Source organism: Penaeus chinensis, chromosome 26 (genome assembly GCF_019202785.1).
Source record: "Penaeus chinensis breed Huanghai No. 1 chromosome 26, ASM1920278v2, whole genome shotgun sequence".
NCBI lineage: Eukaryota > Metazoa > Arthropoda > Malacostraca > Decapoda > Penaeidae > Penaeus > Penaeus chinensis.
Window position 1 is genome coordinate 5,495,418 of NC_061844.1, and position 17,500 is coordinate 5,512,917.

Sequence of the window (17,500 nt, forward strand, 5' to 3'; positions counted from 1 at the left end):
GGGAGGGAGAGAGGAAGGGAGAGGGGAAGGGAGAGAGGAAGGGGAGGAGGGAGGGAGGGAGGGAGGGAGGGAGGGAGGGAGGGAGGGAGGGAGGGAGGGAGGGAGGGAGGGAGGGAGGGAGGGAGGGAAGGAGGGAGGGTGGGAGGGAGGGAAGGAGGGAGGGAGGGAGGGAGGGAGGGAGGGAGGGAGGGAGGGAGGGAGAGAGAGAGAGAGAGAGAGAGAGAGAGAGAGAGAGAGAGAGAGAGAGAGAGAGGAGAGGGAGAGGGAGAGGGAGAGGGAGAGGGAGAGGGAGAGAGAGAGGGAGAGGGAGAGGGAGAGGGGGGGAGAGAGAGAGAGAGAGAGAGAGAGAGAGAGAGAGAGAGAGAGAGAGAGAGAGAGAGAGAGAGAGAGAGAGAGAGAGAGAGAGAGAGAGAGAAAGTGGGAGAAAGAGAGAGAGAAAGTGGGAGAAAGAGAGAGAGAAAGTGGGAGAAAGAGAGAGAAAGTGGCAGAAAGAGAGAGAGAAAGTGAGAGAAAGAGAGAGAAAGTGGGAGAAAGAGAGAGAAAGTGGGAGAAAGAGAGAGAAAGTGGGAGAAAGAGAGAGAAAGTGGGAGAAAGAGAGAGAGAAAGTGGGAGAAAGAGAGAGCGAAAGTGGGAGAAAGAGAGAAAGAAAGTGGGAGAAAGAGAGAGAGAAAGAGGGAGAAAGAGAGAAAGAAGGGAGAGAAGGCGAAATGAGGGAATACAGAAGAAGGAGAGAGGAGAGAGGGAGGGAGGGAGGGAGGGAGGGAGGGAGGGAGGGAGGGAGGGAGGGAGGGAGGGAGGGAGGGAGGGAGGGAGGGAGGGAGGGAGGGAGGGAGGGAGGAGGGAGGGAGGGAGGGAGGGAGGGAGGGAGGGATGGAAGGAGGGAGGGGAGGGAGGGGAGGGAGGGAAAGGAGAGACAAAAGAAGACTTGCAGACGAGTGAAAAAAAAGAATGCAAAGCAGGAAGGAGAGAAGAAGGAAGGATGAAAGAAGAAATAAAAGAATAGAGGGATATGAATAAGGGGAGCATTGGAAAACACAGGAAGGAATGAGAGGAAAAGACAGTGAAGGCAGATAATCAGTTAGACCAAAAAGCAAATTAGTATAAAGGCACCAATCCAATCAACATTTGAACACACCAAACAAAAGGAAAAACTCCAAATGGACAACTCAATTTGGAACTTGCTCAGTACAGAGAACACAAGATGTAGCCATAATACGAGTATCAATATTAATGTGTTCAAAATATGAAAATAACCATGAGTGAATAGTTCTGCTCCCTCTGGTGTAATTGTCTTTCTAAATGACTTTCAGGAAATTAACATGCCATTCACATGATTATCTTTGAATGTAATAAACCTTTGGGTCAAGGCCTTGTGTTGGTTTACAGTAAAACTGAGAGAGCACACTAAGTTAGGGGAAAATAAGAGCAGGAGAGGTTAAAAAAGAATAACCATACAGTCTCTGAGTGCATTAGGTCCAAATGAGGATTAAGCATAATAGGGAACAGAATAAGAAAATTGAAACACAACTGGGTAAATCATGGAGATATTTAGGTTATGGCAAGGTTAACCAGTTGTTCACCAGCTGACCTATTTGCCAGAGATCTCTGAGGATATGCTATAGGAATAGATGATTTCCTGCCACATTAATATGAAACTCATTTGTACATCCATATCAACAGCTACTCTCATTTGCAAGAGAGATTTATTTAAGAAATTGAAATATATAATACATACTATAAAAAAAATATAAAGTTCTTATATATCAGCGTGTGTGTGCTTATGTCCACCTACATATTTTCACACACATACCTTTTTCTCTACAATACACAAACCAAATCCACCTTTGGTTCCTACACACTGAACAAGCCCCTGGATGCATTGTTTACCTGCTCTCTGGTCTCCTCCAATGACAGACTTGGGTCGCGGTTTAGGTGCAAGAGGGGGAGGGGGCTTAGGTTTGAGGGCGGCGATCACAGGCTTGGTGTTCGGGCTGGGTCCTGGAGAGAGCCCCACACATATGCATACGGTCAAATAAAACAAAGAAGCCAGGCAAAACAAATGACAAAAGAGTGCGTTACACCAGTCTGAGCTCAGTCAGTTTTGATGGTTAACTCTTTGTATTGTGAAGTAGAAAAAAAAATAGGTGGGTGAGTGAGTGAGTGAGTGAGTGAGTGAGTGAGTGAGTGAGTGGGTGAATTGATGAATGAATGAATATATCAGTGAATCAGTGAATTCATGAATGGACTGCGATGCTAAGGATGCTAATGCAAATAATGAGTCAATGACTGAACATGTGTGTATACATGCAAGTATACGTGCCTCTCTCAAACATTTTATTAGATATGAAACAGTTATTCTCCATATCAAAACTGACCAAACTCTTTCTTCTGAGCTTAACTTTAATACTGAACATATTTTGCATGATTTTGTTTATACTTTCATAACTAAAGGAATTCACTAGTTATCAAGCATCAAACAAATGCATACAATATGCTTGTGGCACTTTGCTCCTTTTGTAAAGACATGTATTATCAGAGTAGAAAAAAAAAAAAAGGAAATCAAACTAAATAAGAGAATATAAACAAAAGTGCCACAAGCAATTTCACAATCAATGAACATGTCTGTTTAGTCAGTCCATGCTCAATTCAAATCTGTAAGATGCATATCTAATTACATAAAGCATTTAATTGTCATATCAATTTCTTTTAAAGAATATTTGAAAATAAAATATAATTGTAAAGCCTTTTTATAAACAAAAGAACTCTATCCAGCATTGAGGGACACGCAATTTCTTTCCCAATTTTTAAAATCTGAAACCTTCCAGGATGGCAAAAAGGATAAGAACTTAAAAATCTATCCTCATTCCAACTCAGGTGCACATACTTCAGAAGCACTTAGAACAATGGCCAGGCAAGACAAAGCAACTTAGAATTTTTAGACGCGCAACAGCTAATAAATGTCGACCATTCTCAGAGCTGAAATTCACAATCATTTTGTATTCACTTTGTGACTCATATGATCTTGTGAGTTGCTGAAACTACAAATAGAGAGAGAAGAAAAATGCTTCTTACATGTCTCCCATAGTTGACTTTTTTCTTTTACTAATGTGAATTTACTGCTTTACTGAACTGCCGACAACTTATCTGCATTACTATTCTATACTAATCTCTGCTTAATTATCATTCAGGATATCATTTCCTATACATAAAAAAAAAATTCAAACTATTTAAATAAATCAATAAAGGTCAGTGACAGGGACTTAAAAGCTCTCAATCATCGATCAATCACGAACATAACCGCTAAAAAGAACAACAAATCATTCCACAATACCTGCGTTTTCAATAACCGAATCCCTATTACAGTTTGGAGATTTGCTGCCACTGGATCCTCTTGGGAAGCCATTGGTAGGAGACTTTAGGCTGTCTGCGAGGCCTGTGGACCGCAGCCTCACACCTGCGAGCAAGCTGCTTGAAGGGTTTTCCTTTCTCTCATCACGATCCTTGTCTTCATCCTGTGGGATCAGGATCTGAGTTTTCTGCTTTTCATAAAAAAATCCTCTTGAAATTAACCCACACCCAAACAAACACATGTACATGCACATAAATACTCTTAATGAGCACATGTGCACAAACGCACTCCCACACTCCCACACACTCATCCACACTCATATAAACACGTGCATATACAGACTTAAGCAAAGATGGTGCAAATGATTAAAGCTTACCTTTGGTAAGACAGAAGTTCTTTTCTCCTGCATCATCTTCATCTCCGCCAAGATGTTTCCTCCGATGCCCATTCCGAACTTGGGCAAGCCAGCTACTTTCCTTGGGGGAGAATCTTCCTTCCCATCTTCCTCACTGCGGCTTTTGTCTGATTGGGAGACAGCATGAGAGCTAGATCAGCAATTGCAATTTTTTGGTAAAGATTTTTTTTTATTGCAGCAATAGCGGTCTGTATAAAATTTCAGGAGCAAGATATCTCTCTTTACAGATTATTTCTTCTCACTGTTTCCTGTAAATGTAATCTAATCACTTAACTATCAAATCAGAAAATCTAAAATAAAATACAAAAGACAGCACAACCAAGCAGTCTACCCACCATCCATAGAACTGATGTTTGATGATGTTGAGGCTTTTCTTGCACTCATATCTGGTGATCTCTTCAACATCGGTTCATTGGCTCGTCTTCCAATCAGGCTGGTTACACTGCGGCTAATTGAGTAGATATCAAAGCTTTCAGACCTTTGATGGTGTTATATAGATACAAATTATTTTTTAGATCTTTGAGTTACTTCAAATATGTAACAAGGTCTAAAAAACACATGCATATACAGTACAAGACAAAGAATTAATCTTTCCTCTAAATTTATCATACAACCTACTTGTAAGAAATAATTTTTTTACCTTCTTTCCCTACAAATTTACTATATACTTATAAGCTGTTTATACAAACAACAAAGATGTTCTTTCTGTTACCTCTTCTCATCTATGCTTTGATCCTCATCTTCCATCTCATCTTCCTCCTCCGTATCTCGAGACTTGGTGCGCGGCCGTGGGCTCTCCCTCGTCACGTCTGACTCCGACCGCGCCAGCGAGTCAGACCGCGTGAGTGACTCGATGCTGCCTCTCTCACTGCCAGTTCTCGCTCCGCCCGTGTGGGGGGAGCTCTCAACGGAGGAGGTGGAGCCATACTTGAGTAGCCGTGGGCTGTAAAGGGCAGGGATTGAAGAGATATGTTTAATGTACTATTTTGCAACCCATAGTAGGATGTTAATGCAAATGTGAAAAGATATTTATAGATATATATATAATCTCTTCAATACATGCATTATCCAAGCATTACTATAATGCAAAAGCAATATTAAGCAATGAGTTAAAAATTTCTATAAAAAAAATAAACCTATTTTGTAGCTAACCCATTCACTGTTTCCAAGATAGTAGGACAATACTTTCAATATTATTAGTCCCTTCTTATATAACTTCATTTCAATGAATAGGAAACAAGTAATGAGAACAGAGCTATCTTTTTAAATTACCTTTGGGTAATAAAACCAGTGGATGGGCTTTTCAAGACTGTAAATGTAAATATGTTCATGTGCAAGTGTGAAAACATGCATACACACATGCACTCTATTTCTCTCTTTCAATTCAAATATACTAATATAGTGCACACTTACATACACATGCCTCCACTTTCCCATTCTCACCCATTACTCACCTATTCTCTTCCATATACACAAACACATGATACATTTGTGAAAATATCAAACACAAACCAATTTCTGCTAATTTCTGAAGTTAAATACAGATACTCCATTTCCCAAAATAATTTAAATTGTCCCTTATAAATTTGGAAAGCCAATAAATGTAACAAGACTTAGGATTATCATACAAGATTCCAAGAGTGTTCTAACCATCACTCAGGTAGCCATACCAGTACATCCTCACACACAATGTGACTGCTTACTTCTTTCACATTACAGTGAGAGCAGGATGTGCTTACTGATGATGCCTCCAAGGAATATAGGAATCTAACTACTTCATAACCAAAAGAGTGTCTGTATATTTTTGTCAATGTCTGTCTGTGTGTGCAAGGGTTCGTATTTATGTAAATGCATGTGTAAAAAAGCATGAAAATAAACATAAAATTTATTTTTCATTAGCTTCATCAACTTACTGAGAGTCCTGGCTAACTCCGGTCTGGCTTTAAATACAAACATAGTCTAAATACACGCACCAACACAGTTTCCTTACAGCTGGCTTAAGTAAATTGCACAATGCCATAAAAAAAGAATAAAAGAGAAAAGAGAAAAGAGAAAAGAGAAAAGAGAAAGAAAAGAAGAGAAAAGAGAAACGAGAAACGAGAAACGAGAAACGAGAAAAGAGAAAAGAGAAAAGAGAAAAGAGGAAAGAGGAAAGAGGAAAGAGGAAAGAGGAAAGAGGAAAGAGGAAAGAGGAAAGAGGAAAGAGGAAAGAGGAAAGAGGAAAGAGGAAAGAGGAAAGAGGAAAGAGGAAAGAGAAAAGAGAAAAGAGAAAAGAGAAAAGAGAAAAGAGAAAAGAGGAAAGAAGAAAGAGGAAAGAGGAAAGAGAAAAGAGAAAAGAGAAAAGAGAAAAGAGAAAAGAGAAAAGAGAAGAGGGAGGTGGGGAGAGTAGAAGAGAGAGGGGAGGAGAGGCAAGACATAGAGAAAGAGATGAAGAGAGATAAAAAGAAAAATCACAACTCCATTCTCATTTCACTTTATATGTTGTATGCACAAGATGGCTCTTTAACAACAAACTTCATATCATACTAACCTGTTCTCCGAGTCAGGGGAGATGAGGGGTGTTGTGGGAGTTGATGACCCAGGCCTGAAGAAGGTGTCAACGCCCTCAGAAATGTCATGGTCTTCCTCGACTAGATCAGCTCTGCCCATGGGTCTGGTTGGGGCTCTGGTCTTCACTCTTCGAGGTCTGGCCTTGCCCAAGTGCTGCAGCTGTCCACAGCTGCTTGGTAACTCCGACACACTGTCTAATGACTCAGCTGTTTGACCAAGGAACAAGATTTCAGTGATTTTGAACCTCCTGACTTTTTGATGTATGTGTGTGTGTTATGCATAAGTATATCTGTGTATATAGATCTAATGATCTTTAATCACTTTTTAAAATTACAAAGCTCCTTGAAAAGAAATTAAGAAAGCAGCAAAATGTAATCAATTTGCATTTAAAAATCACCAAGAAGCAAAGAACATGACAAATAAATAAGTAAAGAATATTCCTCTAAAGTTCCAATAATCCCTTTTTTTTTTTTTTTTTTTACTCATTACAAAATAATAAGTATGAAGGGAACTGTAAGTGTACTTCAAAATGAAAAAAAAAGGCCACAAAAGAAATTCAAAACATGATGTTAGTAGGGTGTGTGGAAAAGTGGGGATGAGAGGTAGGGGTGAGAGGTAGGGGTGAGAGGTAGGGGTGAGAGGTAGGGGTGAGAGGTAGGGGTGAGAGGTAGGGGTGAGAGGTAGGGGTGAGAGGTAGGGGTGAGAGGTAGGGGTGAGAGGTAGGGGTGAGAGGTAGGGGTGAGAGGTTGGGGTGAGAGGTAGGGGTGAGAGGCAGGGGTGAGAGGTAGGGGTGAGAGGTAGGGGTGAGAGGTAGGGGTGAGAGGTAGGGGTGAGAGGTAGGGGTGAGAGGTAGGGGTGAGAGGTAGGGGTGAGAGGTAGGGGTGAGAGGTAGGGGTGAGTGGTAGGGGTGAGAGGTAGGGGTGAGAGGTAGGGGTGAGAGGTAGGGGTGAGAGGTAGGGGTGAGAGGTAGGGGTGAGAGGTAGGGGTGAGAGGTAGGGGTGAGAGGTTGGGGTGAGAGGTAGGGGTGAGAGGCAGGGGTGAGAGGTAGGGGTGAGAGGTAGGGGTGAGAGGTAGGGGTGAGAGGTAGGGGTGAGAGGTAGGGGTGAGAGGTAGGGGTGAGAGGTAGGGGTGAGAGGTAGGGGTGAGAGGTAGGGGTGAGAGGTTGGGGTGAGAGGTAGGGGTGAGAGGCAGGGGTGAGAGGCAGGGGTGAGAGGTGGGGGTGAAAGGTGGGGGTGAGAGGTGGGGGTTAAAGGTGGGGGGTGAAAGGTAGGGGTGAGAGGTAGGGGTGAGAGGTAGGGGTGAGAGGTAGGGGTGAGAGGTAGGGGTGAGAGGTAGGGGTGAGAGGTAGGGGTGAGAGGTAGGGGTGAGAGGTAGGGGTGAGAGGTAGGGGTGAGAGGTTGGGGTGAGAGGTAGGGGTGAGAGGTAGGGGTGAGAGGTAGGGGTAAGAGGTAGGGGTAAGAGGTAGGGGTGAGAGGTGGTGGTGAGATGTGGGGTTTGGGGTTTGGGGTTTGGGGTTTGGGGTTTGGGGTTTGGGGTGTGTGGTGTAGGGTATGGGAGGTTGGGTGTGAATGTGAGCAAGTGGATGGGTGTTGGGGTGAATGGGTGGGGTTGAGTGTAGTGCACATGCAGAGTTTTGCATGAGGAAGTGTGTGCATGAATGTGTTTTTGAATGATAAAATAAAGATGACAGAAAACCAAAAGTACTTGATAGGAAGAAATACATTAAGGAAATTAAATATGTAAAAACAATGAAGACTAATTACTTATGACAGCAGGTAAAGAAATAGGAAGAAGTTCAAGCCAAAACCAAGACTAAATATAAATACAAATAAGGATATTGATAAAAATACATTAAAAACTAAGTCATGGCAGCCTACCCTTCTCCTTGCTATAGTTGGGCAACGTAACAGACTTGACTGCACGCGTGGACTGACTGCTGTCTACCTCAGTCAAACCACTTATAATGCCTGAAAACATACTGCATGCATCAAACCTAAAACAAACAAGCTCTAGGAGAGTCAACCTCTTCTATTCACACTACCTGCCTGACCTCCACATTTGCACTAGGAAATGGATGACATTTTTGGGTGTTAAACTGATTAGTGACTTGAAGTTAGTCAAGTGACTGAAGGGTTTTCTTCATGTAAATTATAATTTGATAAAAAAAAAAAAAAAAAAAAAAAAAAAAAAAAAAAAAAAAATCCATAAGATTGATTCTTTATCTTCTCTTTCAATTCAACTGAGGAATTAAAAATTAATCGCTTCACTGAACTAAAACACTGCAACTGCTATACAGTGAAAATCTATTCAACAGACACAAATAACATACTGTTGATACTGTAATAAAACAGAGGAGAAAACTGATCACATCTCTTTTTAAACTGTATGCTGAAAGGCACTACAAATGCATAGCTGACATACAACTTTAGGCTTTCATTCTCCTATATATTTTTCTTTCAACGATTTTCATCTACTAAAACATTACTGGATTTAAGTTCCAATCCAACATTACAGTCACTTTCCTTTACACAAACCTTCATCATTCACTGTTTAACACCCTTTAAAAAGACTGCAAGACATGAGCAGGAAGAGACAGATTCACAGAAAGACAGACAAACAAGCAGAGAATATCTTAGGGTCCATATACACTAAACCATGCATACTCTGTATATGGAATTTCTTGAAAATTTTAAATAAAAGGGGAGAAAATGGAATCAATCAATCATGCAAACTGAAGAAGAAAAAAAAAAAAAAAACTGAATGGATTCTTTGACAATTTCTCTGGAATTATGCATACTTATTCTCAACTCTCTATCCTTCTAATTGTGGTTAATAAATCATGTTCATGGTACTGATTAAAATCTTGAAAATTATTAAAGTAACTTAAATACTAAAAACCATTATCTTTAATGGACTACTATAAACCTTACAGATATAAACAACTGAGTATCTAATTACTCTTAAAAGTTCTTGTTATAATATATACATTTGGTACCAACTAAAGATGAGCATGTTCTAATACCAAAGCTTTGATCTAAAATTAAGCCAATACAGGTGATGAGAATATCAAGAGTTAGTGCAAATTTTCTATTTATAATGCTAATGTGATGACAGCAATACCCATCATCTATCAATGTATGACACAACCACATTCTAGATCTCTCACACCAGCCTAGACCTAGGCTAATAATGCTAGTGGTGTGGGCTGGCCTCTGGGAAGTCCCTAAAATGACTAGGGCTGCTGACTTTGAAAGGCCTATGGTGAATTCCCAAAGTGGCCAGGACTGCCAACTCTGAAAAGTGCTCAACACAACTAGTCACTATGTAAAACTTCAGATATTCCACTTTCTGAATATAATTCTTTTAACATATAAAGAGCTAACAAACTCAAAAACAAATAATTTTTTTCAAAAGCTGGCAACCTTGATGGTGCATTAGTGCACCAAACAATTCTAAATATTACTTTGAGGTGATCTCACAACAGTCCTACAAAACAAGCATCGATAAGTTTATTGTATACGAATCTAGCTAAAAATAATATTAAGATACATCTAGTAATGGTAAGAAATCACTTAATTATTCATTGAGATATACAAAACTTACAACATAACAAATATGAAACCTGAGTCAGCAGCAAGTTTCCTAAAATAGAATGTTTGTTCCCTATAGAATTAGTGACATACAAATATTAATTGGTGGAATCCATGTCAAGCACTTTTACCTCCTACACTAGTGACCTAGTGCAGGACTGGTGTGAGTGTGGTGTGTGTGTGACTTAGAATATGGGCAAAATAATCTCAAGTTTCAGTCCAGTTAATTTTGATTAGATATGTTGGCTTCAATACAAAGTCTTATTGTTTATCTTATTCCTTTTCTTATTTCAACTAAATAAAGAAAACAATAGTTTCTCCTGTCCTTGCTAATCTCCCATTATTTTCCTTCTCTGAAAAATCACTCTCCTTTTACAGGCGAGTGAATTCCTAGAATATAACAAAAACTATTTCAAGTATCATAAACAACCAGACACCATGTTTCTTAGAACCCTGTTTCTGTAATCACAACTACCTTGATTTCACATGACATACCCATAGACATGTGTGCTCTGTGTGATAAATCTTGTGATTTTTGACTGATTTCAAATGGGGAAGACTGAGGACGAGACATCAGTAGCTCCCCCTTGTATCTTAAATTGTCATCTCTGCCCCAGTGTATGATTGTGTCCATATCTAGGCTCTCTGATGACCTGCATAAAATGTCTATGCTATCGGTACTATTTCCGTCACTCAAAAAATTTTCTGCACTAGATCGACTGACTGAAGTTCGGTGTTTCAAGGCCGCCTGAACATCAGCATAATCTGGAAGGACAGGAGCAATCCAAAGTATCAGCATGCAATCAGATAAGAAAAAGCCTTGTCACTGTATGCTATCATTGTACCCTTGGTTCATGCAAATTAAAAGATTAGTGGTATAGGGGAATCAAGCAAATTAGGGATGATTATCTACAAGCTCTACTAATGCTTCCAGAGGTAAAACTGCACTGAAATCAAGTGAAAAGCAAAAGTTCTATTCATGCTTTAAGTCTGCAAACTGATCACCATCATGCAATCAAAGCATGAGAAAATATTTCTGCATAAAACTACAATATCAGAGTTAAAATTCTATTAGATATCTTCAAAGCTAAGTAGGTAAGCATGCTAAAACTACCATACAAGACATTATGGAATGTATAGGCCCAAATTTACCATCTTGTTCTTACTTATCAAAATGTACTCACCTACAACACTCTGTGGCCTCAACTTTCTTCCATGGAGACTCTTGCGTTTTGATGCAAGCTGCGGGGTAGCCTATAACACAGATGAGATGAGATTCAGAATGTATTACAATTTGAAAATTTTGTTCAAGGGGCACCAGAAATTATAAATTTCTGGGTCACCTGCTTGAAATTCAAGCAGGTGTAAAAATAAGTTACATTACTTTAGATTACTTGTTTGTAATACAAACAAAACTTCTGAAATAAATACACAAACATACACTAGACCTATTACACAAATAATAATAAAATACAAGGTCCAGCAATTAATTTCTGTTCTTTTTCTACACCTTTTGCCTCTCATTTTTCTCACTTCACAAAAAATACTATTAACCATATTATGAATGCCAGAATGCATAGAATACTTGAAAACTGTAATAGCTAAATCCTACTCTCTTCCTGGTTTAAATCATATACAAAAGATGTGAGATCATCTTTCTAAGAAAAAAAATATCATCACTTAATTAGTTTCAGGTGAATAAAGAAAATAAGTGCGGCACTGCATGCACAAAAACAGTAAAATTAATCTTTACATCAAAGGCAAGTAGTATTCATCCTAATACTATCCACCTACTATTGTCCTTGAATCAAAATTCTGTAATTTTCCTTTGAATCATATTATGAAATACTGCTTTTGTAATAGCATTTCTTGCTGACAAAAAACACTTTACTTTGATTCTCTCTAATGCTGGAACGGAAATCACACAAACACAGTCAAAAAAACAACTGAATATTTCATAGCCTAGACACACACACACACACACACAAAAAAAAGAAAAAAACCCTGCCTACTAATAAGTTGTCCATGAAGTCTGTACGTAGAATGGACATTCCTCCCCTTAGGAGATGCTTACATGCATTAATCCACACAAGAATGGGTACTTTTTAGGTGCGCACTCTGTTATTATAACAGGCAAATGAAGGTCAGTCACAATGTTGTCAGTGGTTCTTGGAAACTATTACTGTCATTAGCAGTTGTTAAGAAAGTCATAAGAATAAAGTTGAAGTGATTTCAGCAAAAAGCAGGAAGAAGCATAGATTCTTTATAAAGACTATAATGCAATATAGAAAAAAAAAAATTGTCTAACATTATATTAATCCTTTGCAAAAAGGGGTACCCTGTAAACAGGTAAGAAATCACACAACATATACAAAACAGTTCAGCCTTACATCACTGAAAGTATTTCAAAAGTTCAATACACATAGTTTGAAGTCAAAAATAACTTTAGCAAGACAAAAAGCAATGTTCATCAAATAAAGTCTAAACATATCGCTAAAAAAAAATTCCCACTTTATAAAACTGGTAGTAGTTATATTTATAAAACAAACTAATTTGAAGACCACAAAAACACCTGTTTTTCAGTCTACTCTTAGTTTGTCACATACTTATCCTGAAAGTGATTTCTTAGTCAATAACTTATTGAATATTTCTAATAAGATGTTATATAATCTAAAAAGAAAATCTTTATGAATTAGAAGGTACACTAAGCCCTTGAAAGTACACAAAAAAAAGTAACATTAATAAACAGCAATGGCATTATGACCATGCAAAACAGCGTCAGTAAGAAAAAGTCTCGCACTCACACATCTGGGAAAGAAAACTTCAGGAGATTGCAGTGCATCAACCAAGCATGCAAACACAAGACATCAATAAGTACTTACGAGATTCAAATATTCCAATTTCTGTGAGTCAGCATGAAGGGAAAAAAAGGAGACAGAGAAATAAGATCAACACCCAACACCAAACAGGAGTAGCATGGTTAAAAATACAAATATGTGCCTTATAAATGCCACCAAAGTCACAATCAACTGCAGATACATAAATCACAAGAGATAATAACAATATGAATCACAGTAAGCAATGTGTGCATTTAAATGCCTATCTACAGAATCAGTATTGTCTAGAGATAACCATTGGAATATCTCTCTTATCTATATCTTCCATAAACATAAAAAAATAAAAACAAATATTTTCAAAGCAAGAAAAACAATCATCAAAATATATACCTCTGTGCATGGTCACATATATTTTAGAGAGAGTATTGGTAAATAATGAACCCCGTGCAAAACCAGTAGTCAATATTCTTCAGGAGGAACTTCTTAATAAAAATAAGAAATGCATAAACAGGAATAAACACATAAGGTTCATAAATTTTCAGAATAACTCAACATTAGGAAGCTCTTAATTTGCAGGTCTACAAATCTTCTTTCAGTAAAGTGTGTATTGGTACTGCTTATTGTGTGGTTTGAGGTTAAATGGCTGTACGTAATAGCAGAATCATACTCATTTCAAAATTTTATCATAGCAGCACTAGCAGCAGTTGGTATGGCACCAATTTTAACTGCAACAATTCACAAGCTTGCAGATGGACTTTCTAAACTAGCAATGGTGCAATATGCAGCTTTAAAAAAAATGGATGAGGGCTTGTCAGCAACACTATTTATGTACTGAAAGTGGATGTGCGCCCCAAGAGTGCAAATGGAACTATGAACAGAATAATAGGCAGTTGTACCTGAACAAATGATGCTTTGGCTGGCAGGTGCTTGGCCAGGAATAGTTGAAATTATGTTTAAGTACCAATTTTCAATGCTTTTGTTTCTGCAAAAATAATCAGCCACACCATTTATACTGGTGGCTGTATGAGATAGTGACATTAGTGCTATATCATTATATCAAAGTTATCATTTCCTTCACAAATATATACTTTCAATGCAAAGACTCAAAAATTTCTGAGGTGTAAATGCACTGCTACAAAGAGGCTGCACATGTAATACGTAACTTGTATACGACATGGGCCATAGACAGTAATCAGCTAATCCTTACTCAAACAGTGCCTTCCGTTCACCGCAAATTCTATCAAATTGTGACTTTTACATGCCCTGCATATTTTTGCAAACCACATTGCACCAGCCATGCTTTCCATCTTTTCCAAAGCAGAATAAGAAACCGAATCACCTTTGATAAAGTATTTTTTTCTATTAACCAATAAAACTGAACTAACCAATGAATTCAGGGAATATTGGTTGTAAATCCCTGAGTAATTACACAAGTCCAATCAAATTTACCACACTTACAGTAATCAAGCTTCATTGGATAGCAAGTAATTCACCTTTTTTTTTTTTTTTTTTTTTAAGAAATATCTAAACTCACACATATATTAGTGTCAAATCAATAATGAGGAAGAAAAACATGTTTAAAACAAAATAAAAAAAAGTAAACCTATAAAGAAAAAATTAAGCAAACAAGAAAATCCCCTCAACACGACTCAGAAGAAACTGACCAGTGGTGATGGGTCAGACTTTTGGCTGGTGGTGTCGTCCCCTTGGCTGACTGTGTCAGAGCGCTCACTGCGTGTCGAAGACTCGCTGCTTCCTCGCTCGCGACTTCCCATTTCAGTTCCTGTTGAAGCCCTCTTCCTTGGCCCTTCACCAGATTGCTGTAAAGAAACATACAACTGTCCTGACCTTCTGAAGTGAATGTGATATGTAGTTATAGTAATCATGATATAAAAAGAGTAGTATATAAATCATATTTGAAAACACCAATATTGAAAATAATGAAGTAGAGTATTTGCATAAGGTCTAACAAGATAAATAGAAAAAAAAAAAAAAATGGTAATCTCCTTCCAAAAAATTACAAGGATAATGAAAGAAATTAAATCTGGGTCATTCTCACTGGTCTACAGAAAAAAAAGCTACAAATAAATGACAGGATTGAAAATGCAAAGATTCCTTACAGGCAGAGGGAGAGGAAAAAAGTAAATAGAAAGACAAGGATGCCTGCAATCTGTCAATATAACTTTTATTTTTGACAACCAAATTAGAAAAGCCCTGCTCCATCTGTTTCTAAAATTATTTGAATGAAGCCACTGCCACTTTGTCTTTATAATCATGACATCTATCCTTTCATACCAAAGTTGCAAATAAATGTTCAACATAAAACAGTTATCATACAATAACAGCTGTTCATTATTTGCATTTTTAAACATTTGTGATATGATGAGTGATAGTGTCCTGAAGAATTCACAAATAGATACAAAGTTCTGCAGAAATTATGTGGTTAGTAAGCTCCATATACCTTTTAATTTTCTTTCCTTGACTGCCCAAACAGCATATATTGACCAAAGAACCCGAATTTAGTACAAAAGCACTCCACAGAATTCACCTCTACATTCTGCTATTTTGATATGACCTTCATAACCACAACTGGCTTTTATGTGATCAATCAAATTAGTAAAAGAAAAAGTAAGTCACTCTTCAAAAAATACGATATGCTAGTATTTCTCAATGATTAATTTCTCTGCCTTCCCGTACTGATATATTAAATTTTACTTCATGCAAATGGCAAAATAGCAATAAGCTCTAAAAAAGTGTAGCTTGTAAAAATTATGCATAATGCAGCCAAACTATCTACAGTCAGTAGAACGTTTTCTGAGCCTGAAGCTGGATTTTTCAGTCCAAAAAAAACATTCTGTAATTAATCCATTCTAATAGTTACGAGGAGCATTCTCAATGCCCTCCAGATGGCACTTATGCTTTCTACAAAATCAAAAAAAAGATTTTCTCTAAAACCATAAAAACATAAAAGTGTTGATAACATAATAAAACTACATGGAAATTCAACAGTCAAATGGGGTCATTCTAGACATCCCCTACGACAGCACTGTTTGCGGCTAAGTGTGGCAGCTATTACCAATCCTTACATGTTGCCATATCAACTTACCAGGTTCTGCTGCAGGGTCATGAAATACAAGTAAAGAATGAATACTCAACATTGATAAGAGAAAAGAAAAGCTAAAGAAAATGTCATATCAAAAGAAGTAAAAATCATAAAATTCTCTCTCAGAGGATAACAGTGTAAAAGAATAACATACATCACAAAGTATATTTCATTTAAGAAAACTTTTAAAATGATCTTGTTTGATGGCACTGTGTCCAAATCATCTAGCCAATAAGATGTAGGGCCTACCTCATTTATTAAAAAATAATAATAATAAATAAATAAATAAATACATAAATGAAAAAAAAAAATCAAATGCTAATGTCAAAAATAAATATGAATAATATAAACTAGTTCCTCAAAGAAAACCTGTCACAATGAAACTTCAGTATCTACAAGCTATCCAGACCTAAGGGAACATTAATACATGAAAGGAGTACTCTTATGTAGCTCTACTTACCAAGTTCTTGCACGTTTTGGACAGGGAGTCGACTACTTCATCAATCACCCTATCAGACACAGTTGATGCAATGGCCAGGTTGACTTCATTCACCTTGTTGAGGATGACTGAACCAGCCTGCTCCACGATGGCAGTCTCTACCAACTGGGATGATAGCTGTCGAAGAACAAATAATATGAACACCAGAGCAAAAGTGAATAGAAAAAGAGAAATTTCCCCATCGCTCCTTATACTTCACAATTATTTCAGTGTCCTATCATACCTAATATTTGAAATCCCCTTCAGCCAAACACTACCCCACCTTCTCTCCTTTCACAATCATTTCTGCATTTTCACATCAGATCCAATAAAAGATTTACATAAGAATCATAAAACTGAGTTCATTTAAGTCGTCCTTCGAAGACATACCTGCGACTTAGCCAGGCAGGCAGCCCTTACGTCGTCCACCACCTTCTCCTCGCTCAAGACGTTGGGACACTTGTCTTGTGCAGACCTAACCATGCTCTCAACTGTGTCCTTTGGAAAATGAACAAAAAATGAAGTTAAAAACCTTGAATAACTTAATCAGTACAACTGAAACTGAAAAAAAAAAGGATAAAAAAATGAAGAAATAAATTTACAACATAAATTTCAAATTTACTATATCCATCTACATATATATAGACGGTAATGATGAATGTGGCTGTGTAAATGTTGGTACATGCATCCATAGGTGTTCTCAAGCACTTATATGTGTATAATTCATGGTGAACAAGTACAACAACGAAGGGAAGAACGAAAAAAAAAAAAAAATGTATGACGAAGGATTTTCCTTTTATTGCTTCTTCAGGGAATGCCCTGAAGAAGCAATAAATAGAAGAGGCCTTAATCATATTCGTGTGTTTTTATGTTCTTCCCTTCATTGTCTTACTTGCAAGAACTTAGATTTGTTCACATTAATGAACTACAGCCATAAGATATAGTGCATTAAACAAAAGATATTGATGCTTTTGTTGTTGATGAAAGTCTAAACTTAATACAGGGCATTTAATAAATGCATTGTCAGACAATTGGTCTGAGAATACCTTTGGATATGCTTACCCTCAAATGTACTTACATTATTGTTCAGTTATTCCTGTCCAAAACAATGAACCAAAAGCTTTTGTTGGCCTTATGTTATGGATTGAAGGAGGTCTGTATGAGTATGTGTAAGTGTA

At 37.7% G+C, this 17,500-nt stretch overlaps 1 protein-coding gene across 1 annotated transcript in view; it reads right to left on the reverse strand.

The window, feature by feature from the left end:
• The window catches only part of LOC125038986 (F-actin-uncapping protein LRRC16A-like), a 111,876-nt gene that overhangs the window by 15,601 nt on the left and 78,775 nt on the right, over nt 1–17,500 (reverse strand). The window contains exons 17-25 of the mRNA XM_047632704.1: nt 16,713–16,820; nt 16,305–16,460; nt 14,406–14,561; nt 11,089–11,158; nt 6,295–6,520; nt 4,477–4,707; nt 4,100–4,212; nt 3,726–3,871; nt 3,332–3,512 (exon numbers count right to left, since the gene is read on the reverse strand). Of these exons, the coding sequence (XP_047488660.1) occupies nt 3,332–3,512; nt 3,726–3,871; nt 4,100–4,212; nt 4,477–4,707; nt 6,295–6,520; nt 11,089–11,158; nt 14,406–14,561; nt 16,305–16,460; nt 16,713–16,820 (1,387 nt within the window). The remainder of the gene's footprint in view (nt 1–3,331; nt 3,513–3,725; nt 3,872–4,099; nt 4,213–4,476; nt 4,708–6,294; nt 6,521–11,088; nt 11,159–14,405; nt 14,562–16,304; nt 16,461–16,712; nt 16,821–17,500) is intronic.